We start from the raw sequence: 19142 nt of genomic DNA, 5'->3' as shown, positions 1-19142 counted from the left end.
ACTTATCACTTCTATCTACCTCTAGTAGACTTAGAATATGCACCTTCTTGGCTAAGAACATCTTTTAAACGGCGAGTTTTGCAAGTTCTTTGCTGCAATGTTTCTATCTATAAACAAGTATCATTTACGTGATAAGAAACTTAAAATCTACTTGCCATTTTCTGTGAATTCAAACTTTCAGTTTCAAGCTTCTCAACTTCTAACTGCATCATTTGGTTGTCAATTTCAAGTCTTCTTGTATCATAAACTTTTCGATTTGTCTCCCTCTGCTCTTTTTCTATCTCATTGACACTCTTCTGAAATGCATCTGGTAATCAAAAAATGCTTTTAGAATTTTAGTTAATGATTTTTGCACTAGATTTTTAATTTTTGATTTGTCTTTGCACAAAGTAATCAGTTTCCTGGAATTGACACCCATGAAGATGAAAGTAAAGTTAAGCGCTTCACTGTAAACGGGTCGAGAAACATCTACGGATCCAATATTTTAACACTCTTTCGTCTCTCCTTCCGTCCCAAACTCCGCCCTCTACTCCCTCTAAATTTCCCAACCAAACTCCTTCACTACCTCATTTTCTCCTTTCCTCTTTCCCTTCTTCCCTCCCTCCTTAAAGCTGTTCATAAATTTCATGAAAATAGAATTTCATTGAAGTTTAAAGAAAAAATGGAAAATCAAGGAAATCTCTTAGATTTTGATACTTGTCACAATTCTTATAAACGTAATAAAATGAAATAGAAGTATCATGCAAATATAATAATGATGCAAATCATTTCTGGTCTTCTCCATGAAGATTTTTTGTGGTTTGTCGACTCCAAACTATTGAGCAAAATGCCTTTGATTTCTACGTTTGTAACGTAAGGCAGTTAAGATCAACATCATCAAGCTACACACTGTTCAACTTGCTGGGAAGAATATTTAATTTAGTACACATAAAATCATTTAGAGTGCAGACTATAGCTTAGTTGTACATAGGATTTTTATGTTTTAATAACTAGATTGAAGTTTCATATTTTATACATTTATTTAACTTAATATTCCTTTTTCGTTGTGTTCCAAATTAGCTTGTAAGCTAAATATTTTTGACACACTAATCGAGATTTTGATTGATTGATTGACTGATTGAATGATTGGAGTGATTGATTGACTGACTGATTGAGTGATTGAAATCACACTTTAGAGATGTCAGCATTTTCGTCAATGATTACAATCACCGTTCATTTGTTGCTCTTAGTTTTCTCAATCTGTTAAGCTGTGAAACTCTGTCTCAGGTCTTTTGAAAATATTCTAAATATCCCTTATAAAAAACCTGCTATTCGAGTCTCTAATAATTTCAAATTTTTCTAATTGGACCAATTTTGTCGGTCCCCTGAGGAAAACAATCCTTCTGCTTTCATTTGCTTGGAAAATGTAAAACTCCATCCAAAAAATCTTTGCCTGCCCCATGCCGAGCTCTGATAGATAGGCGGTCTTTCCTATTGGTTTGTTTCGTTGTAGATAAAAAGGCCAAATAAGCTACTAAAATGTATTTTCTTTATTTAAACTGCTGTGCAAGCTGTGAGTATAAGAGAAAAGGCTTTATGTAGCTCATGTAGGGAAACCTGGGTCAAAATAAAGAATTTTTGAAAACTCGAAACATTTTGTAATGCAAGCAATTTGACGATCACCCCAGGGGTACTCCCATTGCGGCCTAACAGTGGGGTCCAGTCAGGGTCAAAGAGGGTCAAAACTGAAGTGTTAGAACGTTACTCTCAAATGGTAGTCTTTTATGACAATAACCCTCAAACGGTAGGATAAGTACCGAAATAATGCCCTTGGTAGCATCAATTTTTGTGCTCGCCTGTTCCTACTTTGACAAATTTCTCCGCCAATGACTGTTGTTGATTCGGGAAAGATAAGATCTTGTTAATTTTCTATAATAAATCGCAAGCTAAACTCAGCAGCTGATTAAAGTTTCCCCTAAGAGGGAGCAACTACTTGCAATACCCCGAAGTGGTAGTGTTATTATCGAAACGGGGCCATTTGGTAGCCATTTCGTAGCCATTTGGTAAGACCCTCAAATCGACTGAACCCCCCAGCCAGGACTTAATGGGAGTACCACCCCTCCCCGGGACGATCACCTAGAGATAATACTTTCAGAGCGTTTAAAGTGTGGTTTCATGTAAGCATAAATCGTAGAATTGTGGGTAATATTACCTTCGTAAGACTTCTTAATTTCATTAAGTTCATTTTTGTGACTCATCGTTTTGTTTTCAAGATTTCTTTGCAGGTTACTGATGGCCATTTGCGCCTCTCTCAACGTCCTTTCTTTTTGCATCAACTCTTTTTCCATCTTTAATTTTTCCATCGCTAGCGCCTGAGCCTTGTCTTTATTTTCCTCACCAAAAATATGTTCAACCTTTGCGATTTTTTTTCTATTTTCTTTTGAACTTTCATGGTACTGCTGCAAGTTGTATTTGTCCTCTTCAAGTGTCTTGACAAGGTACTTGTATTCAGTGAACCTAAAGGCAAGCCGACTGAATCTCTCCTTCAAGCTTTGGCCCATCACTTCAACCATTCCATCTGTTATCAAAAGTTGGTCTATTTCCTCTTCGACATCAAAATCCTCATTTGAAGGTTGAACATGTTCAGCATACTGCTGCTTTTTCAGTTGCTTGTTTTCGTCTCTTAAAAGTGAAATCACAGTACTTTGGTCTTCAGTTATGCTCCTCAGTTTTTCAACTTGCATTATCATTTCACTAATTTCTTTTTGATGCTTTTCACGAAGCATGCAAACCTGACCTGTTAATGTTTTTGACAATTCGTCAGATCTTTGAAGACAATTCCAAAGGTTTTCAAGTTTTTCATTTACATCTTCAACTTCATAGCATCCTTCAACTCGCAGTCTTTCATCAATGTCTTGCAGCATGACATAGCCCTTCTGGAAATCAAAAATTTTACCAGCAATGTTTGAAATCGTAAATAGAAAATAAGAACGCATAAGAGTAAATGAGAACATGTACCTATTTAATTTTACAAACGAGGTTCATTTGGACATGTGTTGCTAGCATTCCACGTGTCTATATGACATAAAAGAATTGGAAGAAAAATTGCTTGAAAAATGTATTGATGAAGTTCATCCATGATACGTTCTCGCCTGGTCGAGTTGTGAGGACAAGGTTGACTCCTTCAAAAACTTCTTGAAAGTAGCTGTTATACCGTTAAATTAACTAGGGAGCAACACTCAGGAACAGCATAAGTCTAGGGACAGCATAAGTCTTCTAGATGTTAAAGTAAATGCAAGTGAGAGGGCATTCTAGGGACAGACTTGTTCATTAGAAACACTTTCATTATTATGGATGAGTGGATTTCGTCGGTCACAGCCCCGATTGCAGTTTTAGAATAGCAAAGAAAGGTGAACCTTTATTGGTGGCATTACACCTCACTATTGATGGCATTGCCCAATTATGACACCGTTTACACGAAACCAGTTCCAGAAAGATATGTATCCAATTGAGATCTGTATAGATCTTTATACTGAGGCATTTTGTTTTCACGAGACCTTAACAGGAGGAAGTGAATTCAAACGAATAGGGACCCTTTTGAAACTTGTCTCGTGTAAACGGGATCTATATTAACTACAAAAAATTTCGCCGTGACAAAATTTCGGACAAATATTTTGCCGAAATTTTTTATCGACTAAATTCAAAATAAGACGGAATTTGATAACGACGACATTTTTTTCCTTTTAAGACTTTGAATCATCATCATCATTGTCATCGTCATCATCACCATCATCATAGCCTTTGCCCCCCCCCCCCCCAATTCTACCACCCTGGCTACGCTACTTTTCTAACTGTCTTTTGTCGCCAGTTTCAAAAGATTTTACCTCTGTCTTTTTACACTCATCTGTACTATTTCTTTCATTCGTTTAAGGTATTTGCATTTTTTAACCCAAATTCTGAACTCCGCAGGAAGCAAAATTTCCAGGCCAACTTTTAGTGTTGGAGATGGTTTTTGCTTTCGGAATATTATACTTATATTCACACTATTATATTTATACACTTTTATCAATACTCTGTTTATACACTTTCATACCATTTAGATATAGAGTAGCTACTCTTTAAATGCTAAAAGCATCTTTTTTGACCCCACCTTTGCATAAACTGAGTATACCGTCTAAAAGCTACCGCCTTGATCTGGTTCTCCTAACATGCTTTTCTGTGTGAAAAAGTCTCCTCGAAGTAGCTAGGTACCAATTGGATTGAATATAAAGCAACCTGTAAGGTTTTGTCTCTTAATATTTTCGTAATATGTTGCTATCTCTCTGTTAAATATCCATGACGAAATTTTGTCACGAAGAAATTCTGAAAAGTTCTCCGAATTTTTTTTCGACAAAGTTTATCCGCCGAAAAGTTATCTGACGAATTTTGTTGTTGTTAATGATTAATGGTCTTGGAGAGAATCGAACTCCAGTTCACAGCATTAATTACAAGGGCAGGGCTCAATTAACGGAGTAGGAGACATCTGAATCATCTCTGGAGATCTTAACCGAAGCCAAGTCAGTTATGTTTTGTTTTTTGGCCCAGAAGTCAAGGCACAAATGTCTGGGTCACGTGACTGTAAACAAACATTTTGTGCGGGACAGTCAGCGTGTAATAGGGATATTGATGATCGCAGCAAGTCTGAATGTTTACTGTTCGTGAACCTGGGCTTCCGAAGAAAGATATCGCTGTGCCGTCTCTTCGACCAAAAAGCCCGTTAGGATGTTTCCTTCTTGTCTACCCGCTGCAGTAAAAATGTCTTTTCTCGTGGTTTGATCAAAGAAATGGTGTTAAAATATACATATAAAATGAATATTTAAGGCTTTGTCAATGACAATATAAATCAATTCTTACAAAAAAAGTTAAAATAATCTCGATGCGCTGCGATTCTAGAGGGCCCCCCCCCCGTATTTTTGCGTGATGCGTTATTGGCCATATTTTCGTGCATGAAATCGTGAAATCTCGATTTTTTATGGGTAATTTCGTGAATTAAGATTCCTACGTGAAGCGTGAAACGTGATTTTTCCGTGAATTCGTAAATGAAATTTTGAATGATAATTTAAAAATTTCCTCAATTTGGTGCGTAATAACAAGACAAATGGCACAAATGTCAGAAGACAGGGCTCCTAACAATTATTGGCTTTAGGCAGCTGTTTCCCTATTTGACCCACTGATCAGTGATTTGACCCCGAAACTGTGGAGGAGATCAATCTGTAAACAAGGGCCTAAGTGCGTGTCGAACGTTGTCTGAATTGTATCTATCTATCGATATAGCTTGATTTCTAGCAGACAAACGGATAGAAAGAGCAGATTTAATTACTCATTGCCTTGGAATGAGGTTAGTTTTCTTTTTCGTGCTTGTTTCTTGCAGTTTTTAGTCATTTCCCTATTTGACCCCAAATGTCGATTTCCCTATTTGACCCCGAGCGCGTCGATCACTCAGCTGATTTATTTAGAGAAAACTTGTAACCCTCGTCGCAGGATGTGTGAAATTTGGATGAATATGAAGAGAATGTGTATTTTATATTGATATTTCTACCTTTTGCTATTTATTTTTAGTTAAATCGATGCTTTTCAATGTGTTTTGCCTATTTGCTCCCGTCGCTACGGAGGAGACACGCATCAAGCTAACGTAGAAGAAAAACATTATCATTTATTCTGTAAAAATTGCCGTAGTTGAATTAAATAAGCATCTAAAAGGTAGATTGAGGCATGCCGAATCCGATTCTGAGGTTGGTTTTGAGATATCTGTCCAATTTTTGGAGTTATTAACGATTTCCCTATATGACCCCGATTTCCCTATTTGACCCCGTTCCCTATTTGACCCCGAGCGCTACCAACATGATTGCAAATATTGCTCAATGCACATGTTACTTATCATGTGCGAACGACAGGAAGTCATTAAGCACCTATATTTTGCCTTCTCGAGAGCCCTGTTGGTAGAGTGATTTAAACATTTTACTTTTAAACAAAATCATGAAATGAAAGCACTGCAACCAAGATAGAATAAAGGAGTTGCAGCAAGATAAAGTTCTTCAAACCTAAAGCTAAAGGTAAAAGAGAAGCGTGCGTCACTTTGCTAGTAACGTTCACTAACCAGACAACACAAGAGAAAAAACCGGAATGCATGGAAAAAGACTATTGAAGATTGAGATAGAGTAGTCTTGTTGCAGCTCGGGTTTACCTGTTTGGGCATATTAAATGTTAAATGTTACGGGCTGTTTTTTTAGTCAAAATATGTTTAATTTCATTGTTTGAATTGTAAAAGGTTATAGATACCGCAGCAAACTGGAATTCTATTCTATATGCAGTGGCGAAGCCAAAGGTCCTGCTTGTCCTGCCGGGCAGGACCACAAATTTCCAAAGATAACAATTTTTAAAATATTAAAAATTTATTCATTTTATGAAATCATTATATGCCTGATTCAAAGGCATTTCTTGTCTTATTCTACACTTATACTTCGTGGCTGTGCCCTTTTACAATTCTGAGACACAGGGTGACTGGAATGGAATTTCGAGTATCCCGTTCGTAAATTGATATCGTCAAAAATTAGGCAGGACTAAACCCTATGTTTGGTCCTGCCCAACAATGGGCAAACGCCTTGTAGCCCTGTTTTTGGTCCTGCCTCACAATAGAAGAAAACAATGGCACTCCTGCCCTTCAGAAATGGCAGGACCTCAGGTCCTGCTCTTTCACGAAGGCAGGACCTAGACTTTGGAGCAGTGGCGTAGCGTCCGGGTATTCAAGGTATTCAGTGAATACCCTGAGATTTCTCAGAAAAAATATTAATACGACGTATATTTGTAATAACTAAAAAAATGTTTTGGGGCAATTGATTCTGGTTGAATTCATTACCTTCGATATTCTACATTTTGTACAAGTACAAAATATCACGAAATTCATGGAAACAACACTGCGACGCATAGAGAGGCTGGGAGATCTTTGAAGCTAACTTTGAAGATTGAGCTACTTCATGTTGAATGGAGATCGGTCATGAATACGCAGTGAATACCCTAGACGGTACTTTAACCAATCAAAATGCTCCTTTCCATGAATAATATTTGCCGTTAATCAGCTAAAACAATGGTCCTGTACGCTGAGAAATATGCAGCGTACAGCCTCAAAGTTGGTTCAAAATAGTCTCGTTTTGAGATCGATATAAACAGATAATGGACGTCGGAGCGGTTGGAGTGATGGATCTTCATCGAAAACAGTAAACATGACTTCATTCAAAAGCTATTGCAATGTCCGTATTACTGTTTCATAATCATTCTCTCATTTGACCCCTAATCTTAATCTACCAACAGCAAAGTGGAAAGGTAAGGTAGGCTTCTACATAATACTACACTGACTCAGATCTGTGCCCTCTTGAAAGGTCAATTTTGTTATTGCTTGTCAATCAGGGATGCTTCTAATTTTGTTATGAGACGGAATTAAAGTAAATGCAGATAGGCCTGGATAATATCCTTATAGTTGCCTGGTGTATTCAGTTATCTTGTTGGCCTATTTTGTTTGCATTATTCGAGCGCATTTATTTGCATTATTGTGCAGTCTCATCTCATTACCTTCGATTCTTTCAAACATTAACTTGTATTGAAAATATCACGATTAGGCCATGAAGAAAAAGTCTAGACTGCATACCACAAGCTATTTATAACTCGTGTAATGCCCTATGTGAATAATTTCGAAACTTTTGAAAGCCCTTTTGTATTAAGGTATCAAGATTAGGTGTTTACAGTTACTTCCTCTTTACATCAGTGCAAATTTTAGAGGATTCAACAACAACTATTGGGACATATTTCGACCAGCAAAATTTTACTGATTTTCAATGATACGTTTTGATTTGAATTACTTTTGATAAAATGGAATTTTGATGCAAGAATGAGTTCGAAGAGTATATTTGCGTTGGGTCCTTTTAGCAAAGTATCGTTTTCATCATAGTAATGCCCTGACAGTGCAGTACTTGCCAACCGAACCAAAAAGAAAAGTGTTAAAGTAATAGATTAAATGTCAAAAGCTAGTCCTTTTAATCTTCCTATTATCCCTCTATTTTCACCAAGCCCCATCGAGCCACACCCTGCCCCACCCTTTTGTTTAATAGAGAATACCCAGTTGAAAAAGTCACGCTACGCCACTGCTTGGAGCCCTATGTTTCGGTATAATTTGTTGATTTTCTGCACCGTGGTCACAGGTCACAAAGAATTTTCACTCAGGCCATAGTCAGGCTTAACTATTTTGAAATCATGGATAAAACTAACTGTAACCGTCATGATTCTGCTGTTGAAGAAGTTTTGCTGCTAGAAGCTTCGGCCGTCGTCACTTGATTTATACAAGAATCAATCGTTTCAAGACGAGTGGTACTTATGGAAATAAAATTGTTTAGAGTCGTTCTGTTGGTCCTATTTACTGTTATAGGTCAAGAATATCACAGACATCGCGAGAAACCTGACATTTAAGAGTTTTCTCTCAGACTGCAGAGAGCAAAGGAAGTCATATTCGAAGGCCTATTATAAACAGTAGAAAAAGTTAGCAGCCGCTGCCGAGAGAGAATCTTCGTTTTTTTATACCAGGAAAGTCGAGATCGAGGGGAGATGAAGTGTGCATGACAGAAAAAAGGCTTGCTTAAATTTAATTTCAGCAGTTCGTCCTCCTGCCTTAAACAGGAACTACCATACAATTCAGAGGTCCCGATGAAAAGGACGCTTTGAAAAGGATGAAAAGGAAAACCATGGTAATTACTGGGAGCTTTTGTACTCGGTGACTCAGATTGTATTGTACTGGCAAAATGTCAGGGGTCTCCTTTGATATTCAAAACAAATTGATTCAAGACCCTATTTACCGTGCATCAGACATATCCATATTGTGACAAAATATTTTTACTTTTTTTAAATAATTTGAATCAATTATGTTTCCAGTTTGTATTACAACTGTATATGCCTATCTGTACAAGCAATTTCTTTTTAGTCAATGATTTCAAAATTTTCAATCAATGAAAACATTTTCTAATGTTACTTATTTTAGAAAGAACTTTTGTGATGCTCTTTTGACAAGGATCCGAACCTTCATCCCCTTTTTTCCAAAATGTGGCAGTGAAGAATGTTTCACTGCAATCTTGATTTCAACATATCCAGAAGGGCGTTTCCCCCCTTTCCGAGGGTCTCTAGGGCGTGGCTTCACGCGATTTTTCTGGGGGCGTAGCCCCCAGACCCCCTTTGAGCAGGACCACCTGTTCTTGGTCAGCTTCGCCACTGTCTATATGATATGATTTGTTCTATAGAGTGTTCTAGCAGCATGTAAAATTTTTTCATAGTTTCGATTCAATTTCTTTACAATTGAATAAAGACTTTTATATCTTTAATGCCAAAATGTCAAAATGTCAACGAATTTTCCGAAGATTAATGACCAATTTTATACACAGGTTTTTATCAGAGCTTTAAATGGCTTTTCTCTTAACTACCAAGCCTGTGATTGAACTTATAAATTTTAAAAAATAGCATTTATTTCTTAACTTAAAAGTTTCGCAAATGTTAAAAAAATGTGTCGCAACGTTATCATTTATGAAAAAAAGTTCTAGAACTTTTAGAAAAATTCGAAGGTAATTTTTGTCATTTTGTTTTGAGTGGCAGAACTTTGACTTTGGTGATGGAGTTATGGGAATAAAATTCATTCGAGATAGCAGTATTTTGATTAAAGTATTGACTCTCAAATTTCTTTCCTTTCATACATAACTGTCCTTTGTACATAACTGTACGTACATAACATGTACGTAACTGTACATAACTTTTCAAACATAACTGTCCTTTGACATAAGGAATTTTCAACTGAGCTGGTGTCAATTTATGGGAGGCTCCATACTCGTAACTGACGGGAGCAAGGGGACTCACAATACCTAATGATTGGGTAATGATAGTTTTAATATTGATAATTTGCCATCAGGGCAGGAAAATGTCCGACTTGTTGCTGTTTGCCTGGAAATCTTTAGCGTGAAATCGCCATTGCTTGATTTTAATATGAATATTAAATGTATGTTACTCTTTTTCTATGGAACGCTGTTTTCTTGTGATTTACATACAAACTGTTTGGTTTTTGTGCTGCACTACTATCAAAAACGAAGTTTAGCTTTCAAAATACCATCTTCTGGTATTGTCAACGTCTGTTATACCAAATTTCCGGCAGTTCAGGCATGATTTCCAGCGACAAATATAGTTTAAGGAAGATAAACAAAGTTCGTTTCTCTTTTTACATTAGCCATTCTAGGTAAGTAAAGAGACTTAAAGACAGCCAGTCTTGTAAGGTCAATTTCATTTAAGATGAATATTTTCTGCAGTCGACTCGGCAACTGCAGAAAATATCTACTTATTACTTTGAGAGAAAGGACCATGAAAAGTACCAAAGATGAAAAATGAATTTGGTCGTAAAAGTTTTTTTGTGACTGCTGCGCATGTTTACAACAAAATTCCTATTTCAGCAAGAAAATTAGACTCTAGGATTTTATTCAGAACACAAGTACATGATCTTACTTAATTATATGAAATTTTTAGCTACATTAATTTAATACTTTTATTTTGGATATTTCCTTACGCACAGGACCCTAATGATAACAGTATGCTGGTCATACTGATAGGCTATTCCTGTATAAACATTCGTGTATTATTATTGCCTTTGTGGATGTGTCCATTATTTTTGATACTTTCCTACAGGCATTCACATCATTTTTAAACGCTAGCTCAAAAGAATGTAAGCATTTTGGGCTGATATCTTTGCCTCTAGCACCACCACGGATTTAAAACATTTATTTTAACTATTGAAAAATTAAATAGTACTCTTACATCAATACTTCAATAGTATCTGGTTTGCTAATACTGATATTAAATTAGAGATTTACAGATTAACTTAAACCTTGAACAAACAAACAAGCTGTATGTGCTCGATCAGTATTTTGCTCGATGACCTTCTCCTTGATCATCTAATACAGTATAAACAAAGTGATGCCTGTTCGAATAACTTTGATCAAAAATTGAGGACCAACAATTAGTTACTTTTTAGTATGAAGGTTAATTTTAGAACAAAGTTTAAATAAACCAATCAACTTAAAATATAACTTTCAGTGGCTGGAAACTTTGTCGAAGCTTCGCAGGAAATCTTGATTTTTTTATTTTGCTGCCAGGAATAAAAATATTTTTTCAAGCCCTGTTTGCCATGCTATAACTCTCTCATAATTACAAATATATTTTAATGAGGCATTTCATGAAACAGCCTTTAAATGATCTCCGTGTGTAGTTTTATGCACAAATTTAAATTTAGGATAACTTTTGTTTCCTAATTCAATAAAATTCACAAAGCAATCCTTTGTGAAAATAAAATTTTCGTCTCATGTTCTCTCTGCAAATGAAACAGCTCCTGGGAAGTGGAAGGAGAAGAAAATCAAATGCAACCGCGTCTCTATACGCTTCTTAAAGAATACATTCTCTGAATGAAATAAAATAGAATGATTTTTCTTTAACTTCAACGCATAATGGATATCACAACCCAACATGTTTAATTGTTTTATGAAAATCTAGAGGATCATACTTTATACTCCATTATCTGTTCCGATCAATTCTTTATCTTCATATTTGCCAAAAATGGATAATATACAATTTTTTTGATAAGAACCAGTGAATTTAAGTTCTGGCTGACTGTTCTTAATTTTTCGAAAATCTGAGGCTGGATTGTTGTTCTTTTATTTTTTGCTCTAGGGATTTTTCAAGCCTCATTTGCCAACAAGGTGAGTGAGACAACTTTCATTTGCCAACTAGTTCAAATATTCACCGAAAAAGCACCCATACATGGCTAAAAATCCTCGTTTTTGAGGTAAGACGTTGTTCAAAATTGCATTTTACAGTGGTTCAGCCTCAGCTTGTTCTTAATTTATTTTTATCTTTTGACCACTTTTGAGGCTCGTGTTTTTATAAAATTGTTCATATAAAAAAAGGATTTTAATTTCAATCTTCCTGTAAAAATTAGTCTGTGCCGAAAATTTCATGTTGTTTGGGCTGTGAGGCAGTAAATTTCCCCATTTTCAAAATTTAGCTTTTTTATGGAAATTTAGCAATGGAATTTGTTGCTGTGGTGAAATGTCTAAATATTCAAACAAAGTAACGCGCGACCGAACCGTCCAAACGACATGAAGGGTAAACTAATCTCAAGATGAAGATTTAAAATCTGAAGTCCTTTTTGAGAAATGTCTGCAGAAAGCGAGATGTAAAATCCATGATATCAACCTGGTGCGGAGGATATGCGCAGAAACAAATTTTTTGTTCCATTTGTTATAGTTAAATTTAAAATTTGATTCGCTAAAGCTGGGTACTCGGTAATGCAGAGAAGGTTACAAACTTTTGTGAAAAAAGGTGACTCAACTCCTCGCTCAACTCTAACTTTACTAGTGTAAGGTCTACGCAAAAGTGAGCTAAACCTGTAAGAAAACAGAATAGGCACAAAACTTACAGAATAACCATAGGACATTCTTGCCAATCTTTTTATCTTCTGGCGAATAGCTCTTAAAGTCTTTTATTTATGTTCGCATCAACTTGCTATCCCATGAAAGACCTTAGAAGCAGTTCATTCAGTGGAGAAAGATTGCATTTTAAAAAGTGTTAATATCATTTCTATAGCAACTATTCAGTAAACCTATCAAAAAGATAAAGTTTTAATAGGCCCGAGGGAGTAATGAAATTTATAAAGAGCAAAGTAAGTAACTGGAGCTCGATTAGCCCTTTGTTTTAAGGTACAATCACTGCCAAAAGTCTTGGAACACACTAACGGCAGTTTTCAAAGGCAAATTCAGCCACCCCCCTCTCCCCCTAGGAACAGTGTTGATTTACTATAGAAATAATAAAGAAGTGGGGGAGTACCTTTTTTTCATGTGGCTGCTATGATATTTTCTATACTTTCAACACTGTTCTGGGGGGGGGGGAGGAGGGGGACGGAGGAAGTAGTATTTGGAGGACAAATGAAACTGAAAAAAGCATAGCGCAAAAGTTGGCTGCTCCAATTTATTTAGGCAGCGAGGGTAAGGTAAGATGGGGTCTTTCAGCTAAGTTTAAACAGGACTTTTACAAGTGCAAAATTGTTGTATTGCGACAAAATCGAAAGTTTCTAAGCTAAGACTATGCTCAGTAGAAACCTCTCCTATTTCCACGATTTTACTGAAACTTGACAACTGTTACTGCCCTAATCGAGAAAGATTTTCTAGAGATTGACGAAGATATTTTTTTACGCAACACCAGTCGAAACAGATGAAGATAACGGGTCAGAAAAGCGTTTAGTGAACGGACCTAGAGGTATACGCTTTACTGAAACTGACTAGCATGTTATTCTTTTTAAACACTAAATGGGCAAAGGTCTATTTTATTTTGTGGATCAAATCTATGGAGCAAACTGAGCAAAGATGTCAAGCAAATAGGCCACCATACAAATATTTTAAAAATGCCTTCACTGGATTCTTTGGTAAAGACGCTCCATTTAAAAGCAAGCTTTTTGAAGGAAATGATGGCCCGTTTATGACAAGGTACCTTAAAAACCTCACCATGGACATGGCAGCGAAAAGTCAGGATGATATGGTGGCGAGAGATGCGTTATTCGGGCTCATTCGAATAATTGCCTACGAAAAGCTATGGATTCAAGCTATGGAACCGAAACAAGTGGAAGAATATTTTGCGAAAGAAAGAGGTTCTTGAAATAGACGAAAGACCCCGGCCTAATTTCATATCGAAAAAAGATGGAAGTTCATATTTGATTTTGATCCTTCTCCTATGTGGTGACATTAGACTAAATCCTGGACCTGTTCCGAATTGCTATTTGTGCAAAAAGAAAAAGATTGAAACGAAACTATGAATGGGAGACGAATTATTATGCAACGACTAAGGCCTTCAGAGAATAAAAGAACAGAGAACAAGTGGGAGCAAATGCACACAAAGATTCAGCTGAATCCAAATGCAGACATTACCTTCCCAAAAAATGGAATCAAAAAATCAACCGATTTCAAATCTGTGGAAATATTCTATAATATCTGCACAGGAGTCAAAATCCCAACAAAACACCCCTCTTCGTATGTTAAACAATGCAATACAATACCATACCACATGCGGTAGGTACGGGAAACTCAAACGTGCTATGAAGTGTTTTGACCGTTAACTTTGATGCTCAAAAATTCGAAAAATTGTTTTTCTCACTGTTTTTCTATGCGGGACAAAATTGGCGAGGAGAATTCGATGGGAAATTTCTGGTATCAATGTAGACGGTAATTCAGGCGAGTTGACGAGATTGGAAATCGAGGAGCAGCATAGAGGGAGAATAGAAGAGCACAGGCGACAGCAGTCGTACTTTAGCGCTAACGAAAATGAAAGTTTTGTAGAGAGGAACATGGACACGGGTCGCAGCCCTACTATCGAAGCAGTGACACCACAACAATGAGCAACAGATAACACAAACACAGAACCTGCAACTGATGTAAGTCATCCCTTTTTATCGATGGGTTGGATGGCTTTTAAATCTTGAATTCGTCAAATTCAGCAATACTTCTTGTTTGATTAGCTTCGTGGAAAATTTCGCTCTGTCTCAATCGAGATAGCATAAAAATCGGGTAGGCACAAACGCAAATAGGATGGTAAAGGGACAAATGCTGTCATTTTGCCTTTTTTAAAAAACTAATACTGACACAGTTCACTCTTTTCCATTCAACTAAATTAATCTCTGGTCAACAATTCACTTCAGTTATTCAGATGTAAGAGCTTCCCTTCAAAGTCATCAGATGCAAGTTAGGGAGGGGATGGAGTCTGCAGTCGGAAATTGCGAACATTACGTTAGAAGGTGCTTACTTAACACACCATGTTGTGGCAAAATGTATCCTTGCCGTCTATGTCATGATAGGAATGAGGATCATGAAGTAAACAGGTTTGAAGTCGAGATATTGGTATGCACACAATGTCGCAAGGAACAGCCTGTTTCATCTCATTGCAAATATTGTGGTATTCTTTTTGGCCTATATTCCTGTACTAAATGCAGAGTTTTCGACGATAACGACCATGGCCAGTTCCACTGTGAAGAATGTGGTTTGTGTCGCAAAGGTGGGAGGGAAAACTTTTTCCACTGTAAACAGTGCGGTATTTGTCTTACCAAAAGTATAAAGGATTCTCATAAATGTAGAGAAGAAAGCGGCAAGGACAAGTGCCCTGTGTGTTTTGATAGCATCCACACTGCAACAGAGCCCTCTTTGGCTCCAAAATGTGGCCATCTTATACACATGAAATGCCACCGTTTGATTATGGAATTTGGCCACAGAAGGTGTCCGTACTGTAATCAAGATTATTAGAAAGACAAATTTTTTAAAGCTGAATTTTGAAAAAGGGAAGGAACTACTGCTGCTGTTTGCTGTCGTCTACATTTCAAATACTAGGACAATATTTTGCCATCTGGTCTTCTGTGAGATGTTTGTAGATGGCATTATTTATTTACTATAATATATAATCATTTAAACTTTTGACAATGCTTGTGAAACAGAAGACTATTTCAACAGGAAATGATATTTGTTACTAGAGAATGATAGTTACGTCATGTTAGAGTTTTTAGTGTTGCCAGTTTTTTAATTTATTCTTTATGGCAAGGCTGGAAAACATTAAGAGTTTTGAAAAAATGAGGATAAGAAGCTCAGCATTAAAAGCTCACTTAAAATAATTTGCTAGATTTCACAAATAAACTAACTATTTGCAGAATATTGTTGAAATTGTATGATTTCTGGAAAAAATTTGCTCAACTGATTATTTAAGCTAAAGCAGTTATCTATCTTTTAGCTGGACAGTGCTTTGAATTCAAATCGTTGTCTGAGTGCCTTTAAAATCTTTCAGTCATAGGCCTTCATTAATAATAATTTAGTCAGTTAAACTGTAAATTATGTTAATAATTTTTTTAAGAAACTGGGTAGTGATATTGACTGTCCAGATAATGCCTCTCACTGATAATAATACAGGGTAAGCTGTACCTCTTGTAAATGGGTCATTCCCTGTTAATTCAAAAGATGTGAGCTTAGAATATTTATCTTAAAATATAGAATATAGATCTGTATATATCATTTCAGCTGTGATATTGCATTTTCAAATTTTGTCATATTTTAGGTAAAATCACTGATTGGCTACCCTTTTGAATTTCATCAAGATGGAAATAATTTCTTTTCTTTCTTTTTCTCTATGTATTTCTTGCCTTATAGTTCTGAATATTTGCAGTTCACCATTTTTATACCTAGAAATATGGAAAAGTACTGAAAATTTTGTAGAAGTCTTGCTTTGTGAACTAATACAAAAAGGAAAGAGAAGGTTAGGAATGAATACAAGTGAAGAGTTAGAAGCTATTAGAAAAGAAGCTCAATGGACAAAATATTGTCAATGTGTTAGCGAAGCTGAGCATAATGTGCGGAAAATGAATGAAAGATGTCAGCTTTAAAAGGAAAAGACCTTGCATGGGACGTTTATGACAGATAGACAATGAAGCAGGCAATGATAGATGGAATTGGCTTAGAAAAACAGGAATTAAAAGGGGAACAGAATCAATGATAATGACTGGTTCCTTATAAACAGGGCAGACTTTAGAACAATGCACCCTATCGTATACTAGTAATCTTATTCGATCTAAAACAAGTAAATTATGGATTTAAATAAGTACAAAATATTTTACAGCGGCGATAAACTGAACAACTGGAATAGCAATTGAATGTGAAGATACAATTAAAAAAATCTACTTACTTAAGATGATGTCTCTAAAGTATTGGCAATTTTACTGGTTTCTGGCTCAATATTCCTGGTAAGCATGTGTTTATGGTCGTGTGCTCTTATCCAACTTTTAAAAACTACACAGGAGAAAGCAACACACGCCAAGATGAAGTGCAGAATATGTGGACAGGTGAATGAGATGGTGAACGATATCGTTAGTGAATGCAAAATGTCGACATGATTGGGTTGAAAAACGAATCCATTGGGAATTATTTCATAAAAATGGGATCAAAGTAGAGACAAAGTAGTACTAACATCAGCCAATAGTAGTACAGGAAATGAGACATGCAAGATACTGTGGGACTGAAACATCCAAACTGACCAATGATCAAAGCAAGACGTCTGGATATCATTGTGATATAGACAAAGAAACAAAGTTTGCTAAAATATTGCCAAGTTCCAGGTAGAAAATGTTCTTAGATATCCGTTTATGGGCCAGAATTAGGGTAAATTGAAAGCACTTTGGTACATTTGGAAAAAAATTCATGCTCTACCAATTAAAGATGCACTCTGTTGGAAGGATTACTACCCTAAACAAATGAAAGAATTTGTATTTGAGATGGAATATTTCACTGGCAAGTGCTATTGATTGAATAATTTTGCTTTTAAACTTTAATATAGATTTAATATAGATTTGAATCTATCAGTCTGTAAATTATTTATAGGAATTGCTTGCTAGAAGGCTCACAATAAGTCATGGAATATTTCTTCCTACTGGTTCATCCTGACTTGCTTCCAATTTTAGAAGCTTTTTGCGAGTTAACGGAAGATCGTTTTATGATGGGATCAAAACATATGGAGCTTGAAAAGGAGTGTAATAAATATTCGAGATTTAAGCGACAAATACGATTCTTTTCTGAAATTTATTTTTCGATAGGATACTTGGGGTGATTCTCCCCTTGGAGGCAGTCACCGGCAGACCCGCATGGCATCACTCTGCCTACATAAGTAATGGTCATCAACAATAGCTAACTTGAGCTTGACACTATGATAATTGGCTAAAGTTTGTTTAAAAAACACGGGAAAAAGTTAGGTTGCAACCCAGCTACCAGAGACAGAGGCTGACTGGCGAGTCGGGCTACCGGGCAATCGCTCAAAATTATTTAAATTTCTTTTTAATTTTGCTATCAAATGGCAATTCGTGTTGTTTGGTAGATGCCCTGGCCTCTAACCATTACTCTGAGACTCTCCCGAAATTAGTCTGTACAAAATGAATGAAAAGATCACATTGAACTCAAACTCAAACTCAAAATCTTTATCAGCAAAAACAAATGTTAATTACAATATACCAAGAATTAAAATTTAGAATACAAAAGTTAGCATTTTCAAAAATTTAATTAATTTATTACATCAGATAAAGTAGTTTGTTATGCTGAAGGACACATGAGAAAAACTCGCCAGGAGCTATCGAGTCATATGTCCCAGTGACGTATTTAAACTCAAGATTATAATTTCCATTTCAGTTTGAAGTAGTCTATAACAGTAAGAGTAAAAAATTAAGGATGTAAGAGTATAGAAAAAAATATATATATATGTATACAGGCGGTAGGCTGGTAAATTTCACTGGTTAGGGATATGTTTAAAAAAGTAGAACGAATTCTTATGGCTTAGGAGTTCTGTAAAAGGTATAGTTTCATCATCTTTTTGAAGGCATTTTTGTTGCGGATATTCTTCAGTTCAATTGGCAAGGAGTTCCAATGCTTAACCCCATCAAATGTCAGAAAGTTTTTTTTGAAGTTTGTAGAGATAGAGGGAAGAGAAAAACCAAGATCGGACGATTGTCTCGTATTATAGCAATGTAATTTACTAGTTTTGATGAATTCCTTTTGAAGAAAGTTACTATGATTTTCTTGGTTGATTTGAAACATAAATTTCGCTGTTTCGAGCTTGTATAGATTTTCTAGGTTTAATAACTTGAAACGTTTAAAGATTGGCTCTGTGTGAGCTGTGTAAGAAGCAAAATCTATTACTCTGACAGCTTTACGTAGGGTTATTTTCAATGGTTCGAGAGTAGTCTTATTAGCACAGCCCCAGTTAAGAAGTCCATAAAGAACATGAGATTGAATAAAAGAGTTGTATAGTGTTACAAGGGTGCTTTTTGGTATAAGATGTCTTAATTTATATAGGATACCAATACTTTGAGATACTTTGGTATTTAATTGGTTTATGTGGTGTTTCCAGTTAAGTTTGTCATCAATTAGTACACCAAGGTATTTTGAGGAGGTTTCTTGTTTTAGATTTTCGTCATTTATTTTAAGATTTACAATTCTATTATTTTTATGAGGTCTTATTATGAGGAAATTTGATTTAGCTACATTGAG

The 19142-nt window shown here is 35.9% G+C and overlaps 2 protein-coding genes across 2 annotated transcripts; one reads left to right on the top strand and one right to left on the bottom strand.

Moving 5' to 3' along the window:
• Positions 1 to 4: 4 nt before the first annotated feature.
• On the bottom strand, positions 5 to 3763 carry LOC148959504 (uncharacterized). Its single transcript, XM_089110646.1, has 2 exons — positions 2192 to 3763; positions 5 to 307 (listed from the first exon to the last, which is right to left on the bottom strand). The coding sequence occupies exons 1-2, from the start codon at positions 2991 to 2993 to the stop codon at positions 141 to 143; spliced, it is 969 nt and encodes a 322-aa protein (XP_088966772.1). The 5' UTR covers positions 2994 to 3763; the 3' UTR covers positions 5 to 140.
• An 11017-nt stretch (positions 3764 to 14780) lies between these two features.
• LOC135685605 (RING finger and CHY zinc finger domain-containing protein 1) lies at positions 14781 to 18011 on the top strand. The gene has a single exon (XM_065201589.2). It carries the CDS (start codon positions 14811 to 14813, stop codon positions 15369 to 15371), a length of 561 nt encoding a protein of 186 aa, XP_065057661.2. The 5' UTR covers positions 14781 to 14810; the 3' UTR covers positions 15372 to 18011.
• The last annotated feature ends 1131 nt before the right edge of the window (positions 18012 to 19142 follow it).

This window comes from Rhopilema esculentum, chromosome 10 (genome assembly GCF_057945365.1).
Source record: "Rhopilema esculentum isolate cy_ngs chromosome 10, ASM5794536v1, whole genome shotgun sequence".
Classification (NCBI taxonomy): Eukaryota; Metazoa; Cnidaria; class Scyphozoa; order Rhizostomeae; family Rhizostomatidae; genus Rhopilema; species Rhopilema esculentum.
Note: the sequence above shows the minus strand (reverse complement) of the source record. Positions and strands in the feature narration are given on the sequence as shown.